The sequence below is a fragment of the Bos indicus genome, chromosome 13 (genome assembly GCF_029378745.1).
Source record: "Bos indicus isolate NIAB-ARS_2022 breed Sahiwal x Tharparkar chromosome 13, NIAB-ARS_B.indTharparkar_mat_pri_1.0, whole genome shotgun sequence".
In the NCBI taxonomy this organism is placed as follows: Eukaryota; Metazoa; Chordata; class Mammalia; order Artiodactyla; family Bovidae; genus Bos; species Bos indicus.
This window is the reverse complement of record NC_091772.1, coordinates 32,364,752-32,382,194: the sequence shown is the minus strand read 5'-3', so window position 1 is coordinate 32,382,194 and position 17,443 is coordinate 32,364,752. Positions and strand designations below refer to the sequence as shown.

Below are 17,443 nucleotides of genomic sequence, written 5' to 3'. Positions count from 1 at the left end.
GCAAACTCCAGGAGATAGTGGAGGAAGAGGAGCTCATATGCTGCAGTCCATGGGGTGGCAAAGAGGTCGACATGACTCAGTGACTAAACAACAACAATTCATTGACAGCACGTTCGATTCATCCTGACTTTCCACACTATTGCACCAACTTCCATGCAGATCCCTCACACTGAACTCTTGCTATTTTAACTGAAAATTAAGTCAGTTCAGTTCAGTTCAGTTCAGTCGCTCAGTCGTGTCCAATTCTTTGCCACCCCATGGACTGCAGCATGCCAGGCTTTCCTGTCTATTACCAACTCCTGGAGCTTACTAAATTTGGGGGCTGGTTCTGAGAAATGTTGCTATCAGAAATGCCCAGAAAGCTACCACACCTTTCACTATGGCCAGAGTCATCTTTTCAGCCTCCCTGCCTCCAGCCTCATTATCCCATGAGCCTTAACTATCTGGAACCCTGTAATCCTACATTTCCAAGATTCTCCACTCATCCCTTCTTAGCTATTATCCTTCATTATCCTGGCTCAGCATCTCTGTTCTAAGCCAGGAAACTGTACAGAACAAGCATATTTCCTCTGCAAAATGCATGTGAACATTTCTCTCCCACTCTATCAAACTCTATCTAATCCTCTTCATTGTAAAGGCTCTGAAATTGTAACAGCACATGTGTTGATTTGTGTGTGTGTGAAATAAACTTTATGTTTTTATACAAGCTAAGAAAAAAATCTAGGAATAAAACTAACAAAAATTAACAATTTTTTTGCCCTGTATGGTCAGTTTATAGATTAGTTTGTTTCTGTTGTTTCTCCTTTTCATTATGTTCTTAAAAAAAAATACCTGAGCCATAATGAATTTTGTTGTTTTAAATAAAATTTATCACTCATCCATGAAGTCTTTCTAAGCAAACCCTATCTCACTCCATTCTACTTTTCAGCCTCATTTATGTAATAAGGATTCAAAGAATTTCTCCTCAGAAGATTATTTACCCATAACCAGAATATATTTACCCTATACATAGCGACCAAATTAATTATTATAAAGATGCCATTCTGATCAAATCATTTTTCTGCTTAAATCTTTTTTTTTGTTGCCTATCTGACAAAGTCCAAACTCTTTCCTAGGGCATCTAAATTTCTCTAAATTCTGTTTTCCACCCTCTAAAGCTGACTCCTACTTCTTTTCTGCATGAAACTCCTGCTATATTCAAAGCCCTTGTGTCCTGCCAAAACCCAGCTTATGTCTTTTTCTTGAAGACTTTATTCACTTTTCCCACTTAACATTACTTCCCCATCCCTTGCCACCCCCTAATCATTGTGTTTTAAACATCTTGAGTGAAAAGACCCATAGCTGATTCTTCCTCATATTCCTTCTTCCCACCAAAGGAAAACTTCTGTAGATATGTTGCATATGTTCCATAGAGATGGAGTGAAAATCACTCCATCCCATAGTAAGTTTCTTTCCTCCTAACTGCTATCATGCTTTATAGCTTCTTCTCATTACACATTTTCATTCTTTTACAGTCTTCTTTCTTTACAAGACTTGATATCTAGCTGAAGGGTAAGCTTCTTCAAGGTAAGAATAAAATCTTAAGTTCCTTCGTGTATTTTGAAATGCCTAATATAGCATTTAACACTGATTAGTTGGCTTTAATGATATAAGATCAAAAGTAGTGAAATAATGAACCCATCGCCTGCCTCTTAGATGAGTGTACAAAAGCACTTAGCAGACTGGCACATGGTCTGCACCCTGCAAATGGTAGCTCAATGATAATGATGATGATGATGATATCTTTAGAAGCAGTAGTAGTAACCATATCCCAAATACTACAAGAGCTTCAAGAGTTTAGGGGCAGCTGATGCAAAGAATATTGTTAACTCTGGGTTCAAGTGTACATGCTGACTACAACATAAGCCCATGTTGGAGCTGACTTTCCCTATTCCTCACTACCATCACCATCTCTTCCTACCCTTAACCTAAAGATACAGAGTTCTTAACTGAATTTATATTCCTTCGTTCAAGGCTGGTTCAGTCTGAAACAGTTAAAATCTATAAGAATGAATCAGATCAAGTAGATTTTTCACAGAAGATTAAACACTACCATGGTGACCTGAATACAAACTGATAGTGTACAGAGAGGTGACCTGACAGTGATACTTACATCTTCATAAGAAAGACTGCTCCTTCTCCCACCAGGGTATCCTTTCCCCCAGTTTGTGTAATGAACTCCTCGTCCGTCTGTCCAAAGGAAGGTGTGTTCTGAATTGATATCATTCAGCCCAGTCCAGGCATTAAAAGTGGAGTTCTTCATATGATATGTAAGAAATGCTGAAAGAAAGTTTCACAAGATAATTTTTAAACTTTGGGGGGAAATACTCAAATATCAAAAATATTCAAAATACATGAATTTACAAATACAAAGCACATGGTTAATGTCTTTATTATCATTTAAAAGTTTTACCATGAAAACAAACACATTCTAACCTGACCAGCATGTTATCACTTCAGCTTTGGACTTTGAAAAGCATTTCACAATAAAAAGTCTAGGTTTTACCCTGGTCACTGCAGACAGCTGTATAGGTTGTGCTCTGCTCAGGGGTACTGGAGCACTGGGGAAGGGGCAGCGAAAATCCAACCCCTGCCCCAGTCTCTATCTGGTACACCCAGATCTGTGTTGTGGTTGCCTACCATCCTGCACGAAGAATATTTTTTCTGATACAAGCAGTCATCCTATGAGTTAGCAGGTATCCTAATTAGATAAATAAGATAATCTGACTATAACAACTGGGGGCCAAAAAGAGCTCTTAATTCAAAAAAGTTCTGAAAACAAAAACTATCTATCAAAATAAAAAAGCATTAAGCTCTCAAATGATCACCACCTTGGATTGCCAAACCCAAAGAACTCCTGCAGGGTGGCCAACTCCTAGGGGTCAGCAGCCATCCATGTCCAGTGAGTGTACTTGGATCTAGGGGGCATCCTGATGCTAAGTGCTCACATCACTGGGAGAGAAATTCTAGAGAAAGTTAGAGAGGGTAGGACAAATATGGCCTGCTGCTTCTTTACCAATTCTGTGGCAGAAAGGATGGTGGCAAATATGCAGCAGCTGTAAAAGGCTTAAGTGCAACATGTTCCCCATTGTCTCTCCAGTAGCCCATCCCCATGCCTCCCAAACCACAGCAGCTGTCTTCTGAGGTTAGCGATCTTACCTTCCAGGAGCCGTGGACACCTAGGACTAGATGGACACCTACTGGAAGAACCTTGACTCTACAACAGGGTCTCCAATCCCTGAGCCACAGACTGGTCCATGGCCTGTTAGGAACTGGGCCACACAGCAAGAGGTAAGCAGAAGGTGAGCAGGGTTCCCTATATTTATAGATGCTCCACATTGCTCACATGACCTCCTGAGCTCCACCTCCTGTCAGATCAGTGGTGGTTTTAGATTCTCATAGGAGTGTGAAGCCTTCTGTGAACTGCACATGTGAGGGATTTAGGTTGCATGCTCCTTATGAGAATTTAATGCCTGGTGATCTGATTTTTCATATGGTGGGTTATCTAATTATTTAACATTATATCACAATGTAATAAGTGCACAATAAATGTAATGCACTTGAATCATCTCGAAACCACCTCCCCACCCAGTCCGTAGAAAAACTGCCATGAAACGGGTCCCTGGTGCCCAGAAGGTTGAGGGGGTGGGGGGTGGGGGGTGGTCACCGCTTTATAGGGCAATTTTCAAACATACACACTTAAACACAACTCCTGAATGCAAACAGGAAACCAAATGACTAACCACTTGCGTTACTAATACAAAATGTAAAATAGAAGGTAACCTACAGAGATTATCTGTTTATTCATGAAAAAAAAAAAAAAAAAAACAGTTCCAGAGAAGGGCCACTGCTATATGCTTATTCTTCAGCAGAAAAGAAGATGTCACCACCCTGCTCAGAAATTTGCTTATTTCTCAACTAACTAAAAGTAAAGAAAAGATTCTAATATTTTCAGAAAGAAAAGTGCATGGACAGATATATATTTTGTTTTTATTTCCCAAACAAGATCATAACTCTTGCCCTATCCCCAACTCAAAATGAAATGTGGAAAAGCTCTACCTGCCAATATTTCAACACTGACTTGTTTTCTGCCAAGAACTACAATAAGAATCCAACGTGTGCCTGTTTTGCCAGGAATAATGTTATTTTATCTGAAAATTGTTTCCTTCTGCACATCTCTATTACCCAGGTTCTAATTTTGTGATGCCAGGAATCAGAACTCTGTGGTTAAGAGCGGAAATCAATTATTGTGTTTCTCTGCTGGGTAGCTAAGCCCAAAATGTGGTAGACTGGTTAGAGAAATGTGAATATTATACTCTTGAATTTTTTTATTGTGTGCTATGGTTTGACACTTTTATTCCAGCATCTGGCAAGCTGCTGAACTTGTCAAAGGTTCTCAGAGAAAGCTATGTTGATTTAGTGTAGAATGCATTCCGAAGAAGCACATGGTGGCATTCGTGAACTGAAATTCACACTTGGGGGAGTGACACACGGGGTTCCAAGGTCTCTCTTCTTTCTTACATTTTTTGAGATAAACCATTTTTTTTCCAGTAAATGATTTTGGAAGTCAAAGAACCTCAGAACCAAAAGGGAACTTAGAAACCATCCAGTCTATATCTCTCCCCCCACAACATCTGCATAAATTCCTCTGTACAATAAATATTCATTGAGCATCTTCCAGGCTATATACCAATCAACATATGTGACTCTGCAGCACCAACTTGAGTACCTTCTAATATAAGCATTTTTACAGTTCTTTAAAAATGCATGAAGCAACCCATCCAATTAACTCTAATTGTTGGAATAAGCTCCTAATTCTGAGATTAAAATTGTTTCCCCGTAACTGCCCTTTATGGGATCTAAGTCTTCCTTCTCGAGTCACATGGGACAATCCTTCAAAGTTCACATCTTTTCTGACTGTGAAATATAGGGTCTTTCAAACAGTCCTTATTCATGGCTAGCTGTGGTTTCAAAACTTTCATCTGTTTGGTTACTTTCATCTGAATGGCCTGCAATTGGTCAACATCCTTTTTAAAGTAACTAAGCAAATATCTACAAATAAAGTGGCCCCCAAAAGACCAAGTGAAAGGCTCAAGTACCTCCTATTGACAACAATATAATGAATTTTATTATCTGCTATATGGAAATGGTATGTTTCCTCCTCCTGTTCTTTAAAGCTCTGGCTTATCCTCATGTTTTCTCTAATTTTTTTTTCTCAATTTGTTCAATGTTTCTATTGGAAAATTAGTTTTATTGAATTATAAGTTATAGGATCAAGTGATTAGAAGAGCAGTAAATGGAAAATGAGCAATTTAAAAATTTTATTCCGAGAAACCTCTACTTTTTTGGCTCTTTTGTGAACAAACCAGTTTGGCAGAAAACGATAGAACTGAAGCTGGAAGATCCAGTTTGATTCCCAGTCCTACCCCTTCCCACCAAGCTCCTTGACCTAAGACTTTCTGCACACCACTTCCTCATTCACACTGGACTGATGATTCCTGCTTCAATAGATTCATTATAAAAATGGAAAGGCGATTTACACATAAGACATTCAGCATAGTGCCTACAACTAATAAAATAGCTCTCAATAAGAGTTTGTTCTTCCTTCCTAGACTTTACTCTAGAAAATAAAAAAATCATTTACTATAAGCAACAGTCTACCATTTTTTAGGGAAAAAATTACATATTTATGTGCATCACTGACTATAAAACAGCCCACACACCTTGCTCTTTTTCATTGTATATGGATGCCAGATTTCCTCCAAATCCTATGCAATCTTTTCGTGCCTCTTGCCAATTTTTTCTTTCTTCTTCAACAAATCCAAAGATTTTGAAACACTGGGATGGAAGGGAAAAAAATCACAGGAATTACATACAGATAATAGTGTGTACTAAAGAAATGAAAGTGATTCAGAGCTAAATATATGTTTGCTCACAACCAATCAAAAATGGAGGGTAAAAAAGTTTTTTTCTACCTTGGGACAACAGGCATTTGTGTATTTGGATAATACCTTCAAGTCTACTCTCAATTCCCATAGAGAATGTAACACGGGAGCTCTTGCCTAAAATTCTCTGAATTGATGAGGTAAGCAAAAGTTAACTTAAAGCTGAAAGATTTGCATTGTCACTCTCCATATTGATCAGAGCCAGGACTACAACTAGATTTTCTTAGTACCTTGTGATTGTAAAAATTCCAACCTTCTTTACAACCTCCTGGGACTGACACCGTGGTCGGGACAACTGTGGCATTGATGCTGCTGTTATGGCGCTGGCAGATGAAGGCATTTGGATAACCACAGTTAATGTCATTCCAAAACCCTGACAAACAACAGAATAGTTATATTAGATTTACATATTTACCTTTAAACCCCTTTTTTCCCCAAAACAAACAACTTTTTATTGAAGTAAAGTTGCTTTACAATGTTATGTTTTGAGTATACAGCACAGTGACTCCATTTTATATATACTATATAAAAGAATCTGAAAAAGAGGATTATATAAGAATTATATATAAGAATATATATATATGTTCTTTTTCAGATTCTTTTCCATTATAGGCTATTACAAGATATTAAAATAGTTCCCTGTGCCATACAGTAGGTATTTGTTGTTTATCTATTTTACATATAGTAGTTAAAAATACTTATAAAAAAATGTGTTTATATTGTATAAGGATTCTCAAAAATGATTTATACTACAAACATCATTTACACAAGAGACCAGAAAGATCTATGTGGATAACCTTTTGAGCTTTCACTTAAACCAGTAATAGTTCAATTTTAATCAAGTGTTTGCTACTGCTACTGCTAAGTCACTTCAGTCGTGTCCGACTCTGTGCGACCCCATAGACGGGAGCCCACCAGGCTTCCACGTCCCTGGGATTCTCAAGGCAAGAACACTGGAGTGGGTTGCCATTTCCTTCTCCAATGCATGAAAGTGAAAAGTAAAAGTGAAGTTGCTCAGGCGTGTCCGACTCTAGCGACCCCATGGACTGCAGCCTACCAGGCTCCTCCGTCCATGGGATTTTCCAGGCAAAAGTACTGGAGTGGGGAGCCATTGCCTTCTCCGAATCAAGTGTTTACTATGAGCAAAGACTATATTAGGTGTTACACAATTATTTAAATAGCCAGACTTGCTAGTAATAATAATCTAATGATACATAAACTTTATATATATAAGCATTTGCTTAGTAGTTTAGATGTATGATCTCCTCAATTTTCTCGACATCAGATACATTCTGTTGTTACTCCCATTTTACAGTTAAAGACATGGAGATAAAAAATGTTTCATAAAATGAGAAGAAGTGAGAAGACTGTGTCATTCATTAGCTTATTTATTTATAAGAAGAAAGGATGTAGTATCCATTCACCTTACAAACTGAACAGTTGTGTTGCTAAAATTAGAATTCTTCATTCTCTCTTTTCTTATCTGATGTAGCACATAACTTGCTACTTTTAGCCTAGGGATGTAGCAAATGACACATCACACTACAGGGCAGATTCTACTCAGCCATAAAAAGGAACAAAATTGTGCCATTTGCAGAGACATGGATGGACCTAGAGTTTGTCATACAGAGTGAAGTAAATCAGAAAGAGGAAAATAAATATTGTATATTAATGCATATACATGGAATCTAGAAAAATGGTATAGATGAACCTGTTTGCAAAGCAGAAATAGAGACACAGACATGGAGAACCGATGTATGGACACCAAGGAGAGAAAAGTGGAGTGAGATGAATTGGGAGATTGGGATTGACATATATACTCTACTATGAGTAAAATAGATAACTAATGAGAACTTACTATATAGCACAGGGGGAAAAAATGAAGGTATAATCTGTTTGTAGGATATATATTAAGTTAACCTTAAAAATGCATTCCAATATACTTTGCTAAGTTGCTTCAGTCGTGTCCGACTCTGTGAGACCCCAGAGATGGCAGCCCACCAGGCTCATCCGTCCCTGGGATTCTCCAGGCAAGAACACTGGAGTGGGTTGCCATTTCCTTCTCCAATGCATGAAAGTGAAAAGTGAGAGTGAAGTCGCTCAGTCGTGTCCGACCCTCAGTGACCCCATGGGCTGCAGCCTACCAGGCTCCTCCGTCCATGGGATTTTCCAGGCAAGAGTACTAGAGTGGGGTGCCATTGCCTTCTCCCCAGTATACTTTAGGTATAGGCAAATACTGCTTGATTCCACTTACACGAGGTACCTAGAAGAGTCTAATTCATAGAGTCAGGAAGTACATCGGTAGGTCCAGGGGCTTGGGGTGGGGGGGATGGGGGATAGGGAGTTAGTGTTTAATGGGGACAGAGTTTCAGTTTAGAAAGGTGAAAAATCGGGAGATGGATGATGGTGAGAGTTTTACAACAGTGTGAATTGTACTCAGTGCCACTGAACTGTATAGTTAAATATGGTTAAAATTGTATCGTTTATATTATGTAATTTTACCACAACAAAAAAAATTTTTTTTAAAGAAGATTGTGATCTTGTTTACCTGAATTTGAATACATGGTTACACAGTTTTCATCATCATTTGCAAAATTGGGTTCACCTGTGGCCCAAGCCACATAATCCACTTTGCTTCCATCCATCCAACTGGAAAAGAAAATTAAGGTATTAGGCAAAAATCTAATTACAAGAGTTAGGAACTCCTAGTGGTGGGAACAGGCAAGTTAATTAAGATGAAGAGACCACAGCATCTTAAGCAAAGAGAAGAGAGGTTTCTACAGAGACCACTAGGAACCCCGGAAAGCTAGCTGCTGCTCCTGGGGCATTGAGATCTCCTGTAGCAACTGGATGCCTGACTAGTCTGCCTTCTTTTCCCTCCACAGAAGAGGTAAGTGCTTTTAGTCTTGAAGTGAGAGAAGAAATGGAGATTCCCAGTTACCCTAGAAATGGACTCAAAGTAAACATCTTCCCATAGTATTTCTTGGGCATGATTCCCACAAAACAAAACTACCCACAGAGAGACAGAGAATATAGAGTTTCTCATTGGGCCCCATTCTCTGATTTTCATGTTTACTCTGGTTCCTTCCAAGATAGGTGAAAAGTGAAAGTTGCTCAGGCCTGTCCGACTCTTTGCAACCCCATGGACTATACAGTCCATGAAATTCTCCAGGCCAGAACACTGGAGTGGGTAGCCTTTCCCTTCTTCAGAGGATCTTCCCAACCCAGGGATCAAACTAGGATCTCCTGCATTGCAGGAGGATTCTTTACCAACTGAGCTACAAGGGAAGCCCTCTAAGATAGGTAAGCCAATGTTTATTTTCATAAATTATAGAAATTCTGAGGCTATTAGCTAGAAAGAGAAAGGAGATCATTGAATTCCACCTTCTCTTTTGGAGGTGGTTAAAATGGATGCTTGCCCAAAGGAACATCAAACATCCTGATCTTTAAAAATAATTTATATGGGACTTTCCTGATGGTCCAGTGGTTAAGAGTCCATCTTCCAATGCAGGGGACACAGTTTCATCCCTGGTCAGGAACTAAAATTCCACATGCTAAGGGGCAACTAAGCCTGTGTACCACAACTAGAGAGCCCTCATGCTGTAACGAAGACCCAGAGCAGTCAAAATTTTTTTTAATTTCTAAATCTTTTTAAAAAATAATAATGAGAGTGAGTTTGGGTCTTTCCTGCCAAAAACAGCAACAGCAGTCACAATTGGTTCTGGGCACCAAAGACAGTCCCAATGGGAATAATTTTTCAAATAAATTCAATATTCATATTTGGGTAATACATCTTCCTAATAGATGATTTACTAACAGGTGATGACCCCCTAAAACAGAGAGGTGACATTTTGTAAGTTTCAATCAGAGCTTGAGTTGTTTATCTGAGAACTATATTGTTGAAAATACTTAAAAGGACTTTTTAAAATTAGTTTTTTAAAAAGATGCTCTGTAGATTGAGAGCCCATCAGGATTTTTTTAAATGCATTTAGCAAAAAGAAAGTCTGAAAATTGCTCTTTAGTGTTCATCACGTCACTGTCCTTAGCAAAGTTGTTTTATTTTGATTTACTTACATAAATTTTTTATCCAAGCTGATCAATAAACCAATAAAATATGCCGGCTGTACATCATTCCTGTTCACCTAGAACATGTAAGTTTACATATAGTTCAATCTGTACTTATATGATAGGCAAATTTTAAATAAAACCTACAGGTTAATGAGACAGGCTGTTAGGGACTTTTCTAAGGAGGCAATCAAGCAGAAACTCTGTTGTACATTCAATGTTTTTCACAGAAATAAAATGGAAAAAAAATGCACATTATGTAACAACCTGTATTTATATAGCAAATACCTTAAGATATTCTCTGTAATATCAAATACCATTAGTAATTAGATATTATTAAAGATATTCTTTTAAACAAAGTAATCATTTGGGATTATGTGTCTAAGGAAAGACTTCTCCATCCACACATATATTGGTGCAATATTAGGAAATACCTTGAAATTTTCAAACCATGGTATATCTATGAAAATGGAGACGAATCAGACTACACTCCAAAACCTTCATAATGAAATGAATTCTTACTCTTTCATTACTGTTGAGTTTAATTTTTCCTTCTCTCTTACCGCTTTTCTGGATAACAATAAAGACGCCATGAAGATTTTTAAAAAGGAAGAGTGAGTGAAGTATGCTTGGAAAAAATCAATTATACTTTAGCTGTTAGCTGAAATTTCGGTATAGTCAAGAAACAGTCTTATATGAATAATCAAACTGTACTATCTATTGACCAAGAAACTAATCCAACTAAGACATAAATTAATAATCAACTTACACTGTATACAAGGGTTCAGGACTGATATTTAACAACTAGTTAAGAATGATAATCTTTGAAAACAAAATTAGTGAAGTCAAGCCATCAAGTCTGGATTCTCCCAAAGCCCAGTCAGTCCTCCCAAAAAGTCTAAACACTGTTTCTGGGTTCTATGATTCTGCACTGAATATTCCAACAATCAAGTCATTCACTTATGTGATGGCCAGCACCCTCCTCCCTTCCCCTGGGACTCATATCTTTACTCCTGACCTTAGGAGGTTCAAATTCAGCACATAATTGGAAATTGCACCATGAGGTAGCAATTGCAGACATTATTGTTGCTTATCACATGTCACTATTTCATTCTTATTCACATTCTTACATATTTCCATAGAAACTTCTTTTCACTTTCACTTCGGATAGAAACAAGATCACCAAAATTCCTCTTGCAAAATTCTCGTGCCTTGTCCATGGTTGCCTTCTCTTTGCTGAAATAATACTGGTAGTCTTTGTAAATAACCCACCCATCATCGGTGACTGGTAGATCTGAAAAATAAATGAAAAAGGTGATGAATTTTACTTAGACGAATTCAAGAATCTAGTATGTAAGCTACACAAAAGTGAAAAGGGCAGAGCAGCCCTTCAGAGGTATCTGCAACTCTGAGAACTCAGAAGGAGCAGAACATTTATGCCAATATAGACTGAATTACCTAAACCCAAATATCTACTTTCCAACAATTCTGTAAAAACTAAGTTCCACGTATCATTATTGGGTAAGAGAACTCCCAACGTTACATTCATCAAAGAATCACAGAGCTGGAATAATTAACATACATGTACCCAAATGTTCTAGATTCAAAGAATAGAAGCCATGAGAAAGCAGTTTTCATCTCAGTGTAACAAAGAGGTTTTAACAGATGTACTTTGATGATGCTTCAGTGTATAATTGGAGAACTAAGGAATTCCCATACCCGGAGAGCTTCCAAGGCTTCTTCCCAATCAAAGAATTCTATGGTTCTGTGCTGTAGCAGGCTGAATAAGAGTCCAAAACATACCCAGGTCTTTTTTGCTTTTAGAATTGATTCGGCTGCACTGGGTCTTAGTTGTGGCTTACACTGGGGTCTTTAGTTGTGACAGTGTGTGTTCTAGTTCCCTAACCAAGGATTGAACCTCAGCCCTGCATTGGGAGCATGGAGTCTTAGCCACTGGATCAACAGGGAAGTCCTGATATCCACGTATTAATATCTGGAATCTGTAAATGTTATACAGAAAAAAGGTACTTTGTAGATGTGATTAAGTTAAAAACTTTAGATGGAGAGATTATCCTAAGTTTTCTAGGTAGGCCCCAAATGTAAATCATAAGTATCCTTATAGTGGGAGACAGAGGGAGATGTGAGTACAGAAGAAGGTGGCTTTGTGACAAATGAAGGAAGATGCTACATCGTTGGTTTTGATGAAGAAGGAGTGGGCCATTAACCACCAAATGTAAGGAATGCAGCTCTAGAGCTGGTGACAACAAGGCTATAGACTCTCCTTTAGAGCCTCTGGAAGGAGCATGGTCCTGTCCATCCCTTGATTTCAGCCCAGGGAAACTGAGATCATATTCCTGACCTCCAGAACTGTAAGAGAATAAATGCGTGTAGCCACCAAATTTGTGGTAATCTGTTACAGCAGCTATAGGAAAGTCATACATTAGGCCCTTGGATTTGATTCATGAACACTGAGAAATTGCATTAACATGCCTGATGCTTGTGCATGTCAGTATCTGTCTGGAGGAGAAGATGCAAGTTCTCATAAGATTCTCAAAGATATTAAGAATCTCTTTTATCTTCCCAGGGTAAGCATTCCACACCCACCCCCCACCCCTCTAAGAAAGCAACGAGAGAAAAAAAATCTATCAATATTAGAAAAGAAAAAAAAAGGCGGAGGTAGAACAAGATGGCAAAAGAGTAGGTTGACATGGAGTACATCTCTCTCCACGGATACATCAGGAATACACCTTCAGACACAGAAGTGCATGCAGAATACCAGCTGAGAGCAGACAGGAGTACCTGAGCAGCGGAAAAGAATACATAGAACCACACAAAACTCGGTAGGAGGAAGGAACTAGGGGGAAAGACAGGAGTGTTAGTAGGACTGGACCTGCCCTCGGTGGGTGGGGGAACCGAAGCAGGGGTGTCTGATCCCTACATCAGGGCAACTGTCTGAGTCAGAGGAGAAAAATTTAAGGCTGAGAGTGAAACTGCTGACCTGTGGCAGCCTAAATGGAATGAGAATCAGACAGTCTTTGCTGCAGCCATACACACCCTGGACAGGGACGCAGGTCCTGTGGAAGGCGCAGCAGCTGGCAGCTGGAGTTTAGGGACTGTGGAGCAATCCCAAGGCGAGGGTTGCTGTTGACTGTGGAGAGACAGTGAGGGGATATGAGGGAGGAGGTTGTGGGGGGAAATGCCTGTGGAGGAAAGCCAGGCAGCCATGGAAGCAAGGCGATACTGCTGAATCACGTGTAGGGGGTGGAGCCGTCACCATAGCCTCTCTCCCCATCTGCCAGCATCAGCAGCTGAACAATAGAGAGGTTGGCCCATCAAACATCTGAAGCACTGAACTACAGAGTAGGACCCTACCCAGGGTGCCCCTTTAAGTGCCTGACATGCTGATCTACAGAGTAGGACCCCAGCCAGGGGAGCCACCCTATGTTCCTGATGTGCTGAACAACAGAGAAGGACCCCAGGCAAGGGAGCCCTCTAAGTGCCTGAATGGGTGGAGCTACAAACAATAGGTTACTGAAGAAATCAAAAGGGAAATCAAAATATTTCTAGGAAGAAATGACAGTGAAAACATGACAACTCAAAACCTATGGGATGCAGCAAAAGTAGTTCTAACAGGGAAGTTTATAGCATTACAAAAGCTCTCACTGTTTTCAGATGACATGATACTGTACATAGAAAACCCTAAAGACAGTATCAGAAAATTACTAGAGCTAATGAGTGAATTTAGCAAAGTTGCATATACCTCAAGAAACAAGAAAAACATTGAATAGACAACCTAACTTAACACCTAAAACAATTAGAAAAGGAAGAACAAAAGAACCCAAAATTAGTAGAAGGAAAGAAATCATAAAGATCCAAGCAGAAATAAATGAAAAAGAAATGAAAGAAACAATAGTAAAGATTAATAAAACTAAAAGCTGGTTCTTTGAGAAGATAAACAAAATTGACCAACCTTTAGCCAGACTCATCAAGAAAAATAAAATAATCAAATCAACAAAATTAGAAACAAAAAAGGAGAGGTTACAACAGACAATGCAGAAATACAAAGGATTACAAGAGACTATTATGAACAATTATGTGGCAATAAAATGGATAACCTGGAAGAAATGGACAGATTCTTAGAAAAGTTCAATCTTCCAAGACTGAACCAAGAAGAAATAGAAATTATGAACAACCCAATTACAAGCACTGAAACTGAAGCTGTGATAAAAAATCTCCCCAAAAAACAAAAGCCCAGGACCAGATGGCTTCACAGGAGAATTCTATCAAACATTTAGAGAAGAGCTAATGCCTATCCTTCTTAAACTCTTTCCAAAAATTGCAGAGGAAGGAACACTTTCAAATTCATTCAATAAGGCTACCATCACCCTTATACCAAAACCAGACAAAGACAACACAAAAAAAGAAAACTATAGGCCAATATCACTGATGAACATAGATGCAAAAATCCTCAACAAAATTTTAGCAAACAGAATTCAGCAACACATCAAAAAGCTCATATAGCATAATCAAGTTGGGTTTATTCCAGGGATGCAAGGATTCTTCAATATACATAAATCAATGTGATACACCATATTAACAAATTGAAAGATAAAAATCATATGATAATCTTGATAGATGCACAAAAAGCCTTTGACAAAATTCAGCACCCATTTATGATTAAAACTCTTCAAAAAATGGGCATAGAAGGAACCTACCTCAACATAGCAAAGGCCATATATGATAAGCCTACAGCAAACATTATTCTCAATGGTGAAAACCTGAAAGCATTCCCCCTAAGATTAGGAACAAGACAAGGGCGTCCACTTTCACCACTGTTATTCAACATAGTTCTGGAAGTGCTAGCGACAGTAATCAGGGAAGAAAAAGAAATAAAAGGAATCTAGGTTCAGAAAAGAAGAAGTAAAGCTCTCACTGTTTTCAGATGACATGATACTGTATATAGAAAACCCTAAAGACAGTATCAGAAAATTACTAGAGCTAATCAGTGAATTTAGCAAAGTTGTAGGATACAATATCAATACACAGAAATCACTTCCATTTCTATATACTAACAATGAAAAACCAGAAAGAGAAATTAAGGAATCAATCCCATTCACCATTGCAACAAAAAGAATTAAATATCTAGGAATAAGCTTACCTAAGGAGACAAAAGAACTATACACAGAAAATTATAAGACACTAATGAAAGAAATAAAAGATGACATAAACAGATGGAGAGATATTCCATATTCCTGGGTAGGAAGAATCAATATTGTTAGAATGACTATACTACCAAATGCAATCTACAGATTCAATGTGATCCCTATCAAATTACCAATGGCATTTTTCACAGAACTAGAACAAAAAATTTAACAATTCATACGGAAACACAGAAGACCCTGAACAGCCAAAGCAGTCTTGAGAAAGAAGACTGGAGCTGGAGGAATCAACCTTCCTGACTTCAGATTATACTACAAAGCTACAGCCATCAAGACAGTATGGTACTGGCATAGAAACAGAAATACAGACCAATGGAACAAGATAGAAAGCCCAGAAATAAATCCATGCACCTATGGGTACCTTATATTTGACAAAGGAGGCAAGAATATACAATGGGGCATAGATAGCCTCTTCAATAAATGGTGCTGGGAAAACTGGACAGCTACATGTAAAAGAATGAAATTAGAACACTTTGTAACACCATATACAAAGATAAACTCAAAATGGATTAAATACCTAACTGTAAGACCAGAAACTATAAAACTCCTAGAGGAAAACATAGGCAGAACACTCTCTGACATAAATCAAAGCAAGATCCTCTATGAACCATCTCCTAGAGTAATAGAGATAAAAACAAAAGTAAACAAGTGGGACCTGATTAAACTTAAAGCTTTTGCACAGCAAAGGAAATTATAAGCAAGGTGAAGATAACCCTCAGAATGGGAGAAAATAATAACAAATGAAACAACTGACAGAGGATTAATTTCCAAAATATACAAGCAGCTCATACAACTCAATGCCAGAAAAACAAACAACCCAATCAAAAAGTGAGAAAAAGACCTAAACAGACATTTCTCCACAGAAGACATACAGATGGCTAACAAACACATGAAAAGATGCTCAACGTCGCTCATTATCAGAGAAATGCAAATCAAAACTACAATGAGATATCACCGTACACCAGTCAGAATGGCCATCATAAAAAAACCTACAAACAATAAATGCTGGAAAGGGTGTGGAGAAAAGGAACACTCCTGCACTTTTGATGGGAATGTAAATTGATACAGACACTATGGAAGACAGTTCAGAGATTCCTTTAAAAACTAGGAATAAAACCACCCTATGACCCAGCAATCCCACTCAGGCATATACCCTGAGGAAACCAAGATTGAAAAAGACACATGTTTTTTTCAACACATGTGCTGCATTGTTCATTGCAGCACAATTTACAATAGCTAGAACACGGAAGCAACCTAGATGCCCATTGGCAGATGAGTGGATAAAGAAGTTGTGGTACATACACACAATGGAATATTACTCAGCCATAAAATGAAATGCCTTTGAGTCAGTTCTGATGAGGTGGATGAACCTAGAACCTATTATACAGAGTGAAGTAAGTCAGAAAGAGAAATATAAATATCATATTCTAATGCATATATATGGAATCTAGAAAAACGGTACTGAAGAATTTACTTACAGGGCAGCGATGGAGAAACAAAGAGAATAGACTTATGGATATGGGGAGAGGGGAGGAGAGGGTGAGCTGTATGGAAAGAGTAACATGGAAATTTACATTACCATATGTAAAACAGATAGCCAGTGGGAATTTGCTGTATGGCTAAAAATCTCAAACAGGGGCTCTATATCAACCTAAAGGGGTGGGATGGGGAGGGAGATAGGAGGGAAGTTCACAAGGAAGGGGATACATGTATACCTATGACTGAGTCAGGTTGAGGTTTGATAGAAAACAACAAAATTCTGTAAAGCAATTATCCTTCAATAAAAAAATTAAAAAAAGAATAACCTGTACACCAATAGTATATTAACACATACATATGGAATTTAGAAAGATGATAAGGACAATCCTATATGCAAGGCAGCAAAAGAGACATAGATGTAAATAACAGACTTTTGGACTCTGTGGGAGAAGGTGAGGATGGGATGATTTGAGAGAATAGCACTGAAACATGTATATTATCATACGCAAAACAGATGACCAGTCCAAGTTCGATGCATGAAACAGGGCACTCAAAGCCAGTTCTGTGGGACAACTCAGAGGGATGCGGTGGGGAGGCGGGTAGGAGGAGGGTTCAGGATGGGGAGACACAGGTGCACCCATGGCCGTTCATGGTGATGTATGGCAAAAACCACCACAAGATTGTAAAGTAATTAGC

At 38.4% G+C, this 17,443-nt stretch overlaps 1 protein-coding gene across 1 annotated transcript in view; it reads right to left on the bottom strand.

Moving 5' to 3' along the window:
• Positions 1-17,443, bottom strand: part of MRC1 (mannose receptor C-type 1) — a 124,070-nt gene that overhangs the window by 36,393 nt on the left and 70,234 nt on the right. Inside the window, exons 17-22 of the mRNA XM_070800891.1 lie at positions 11,180-11,343; positions 10,059-10,126; positions 8,533-8,633; positions 6,215-6,357; positions 5,763-5,877; positions 2,153-2,319 (exon numbers count right to left, since the gene is read on the bottom strand). Of these exons, the coding sequence (XP_070656992.1) occupies positions 2,153-2,319; positions 5,763-5,877; positions 6,215-6,357; positions 8,533-8,633; positions 10,059-10,126; positions 11,180-11,343 (758 nt within the window). The remainder of the gene's footprint in view (positions 1-2,152; positions 2,320-5,762; positions 5,878-6,214; positions 6,358-8,532; positions 8,634-10,058; positions 10,127-11,179; positions 11,344-17,443) is intronic.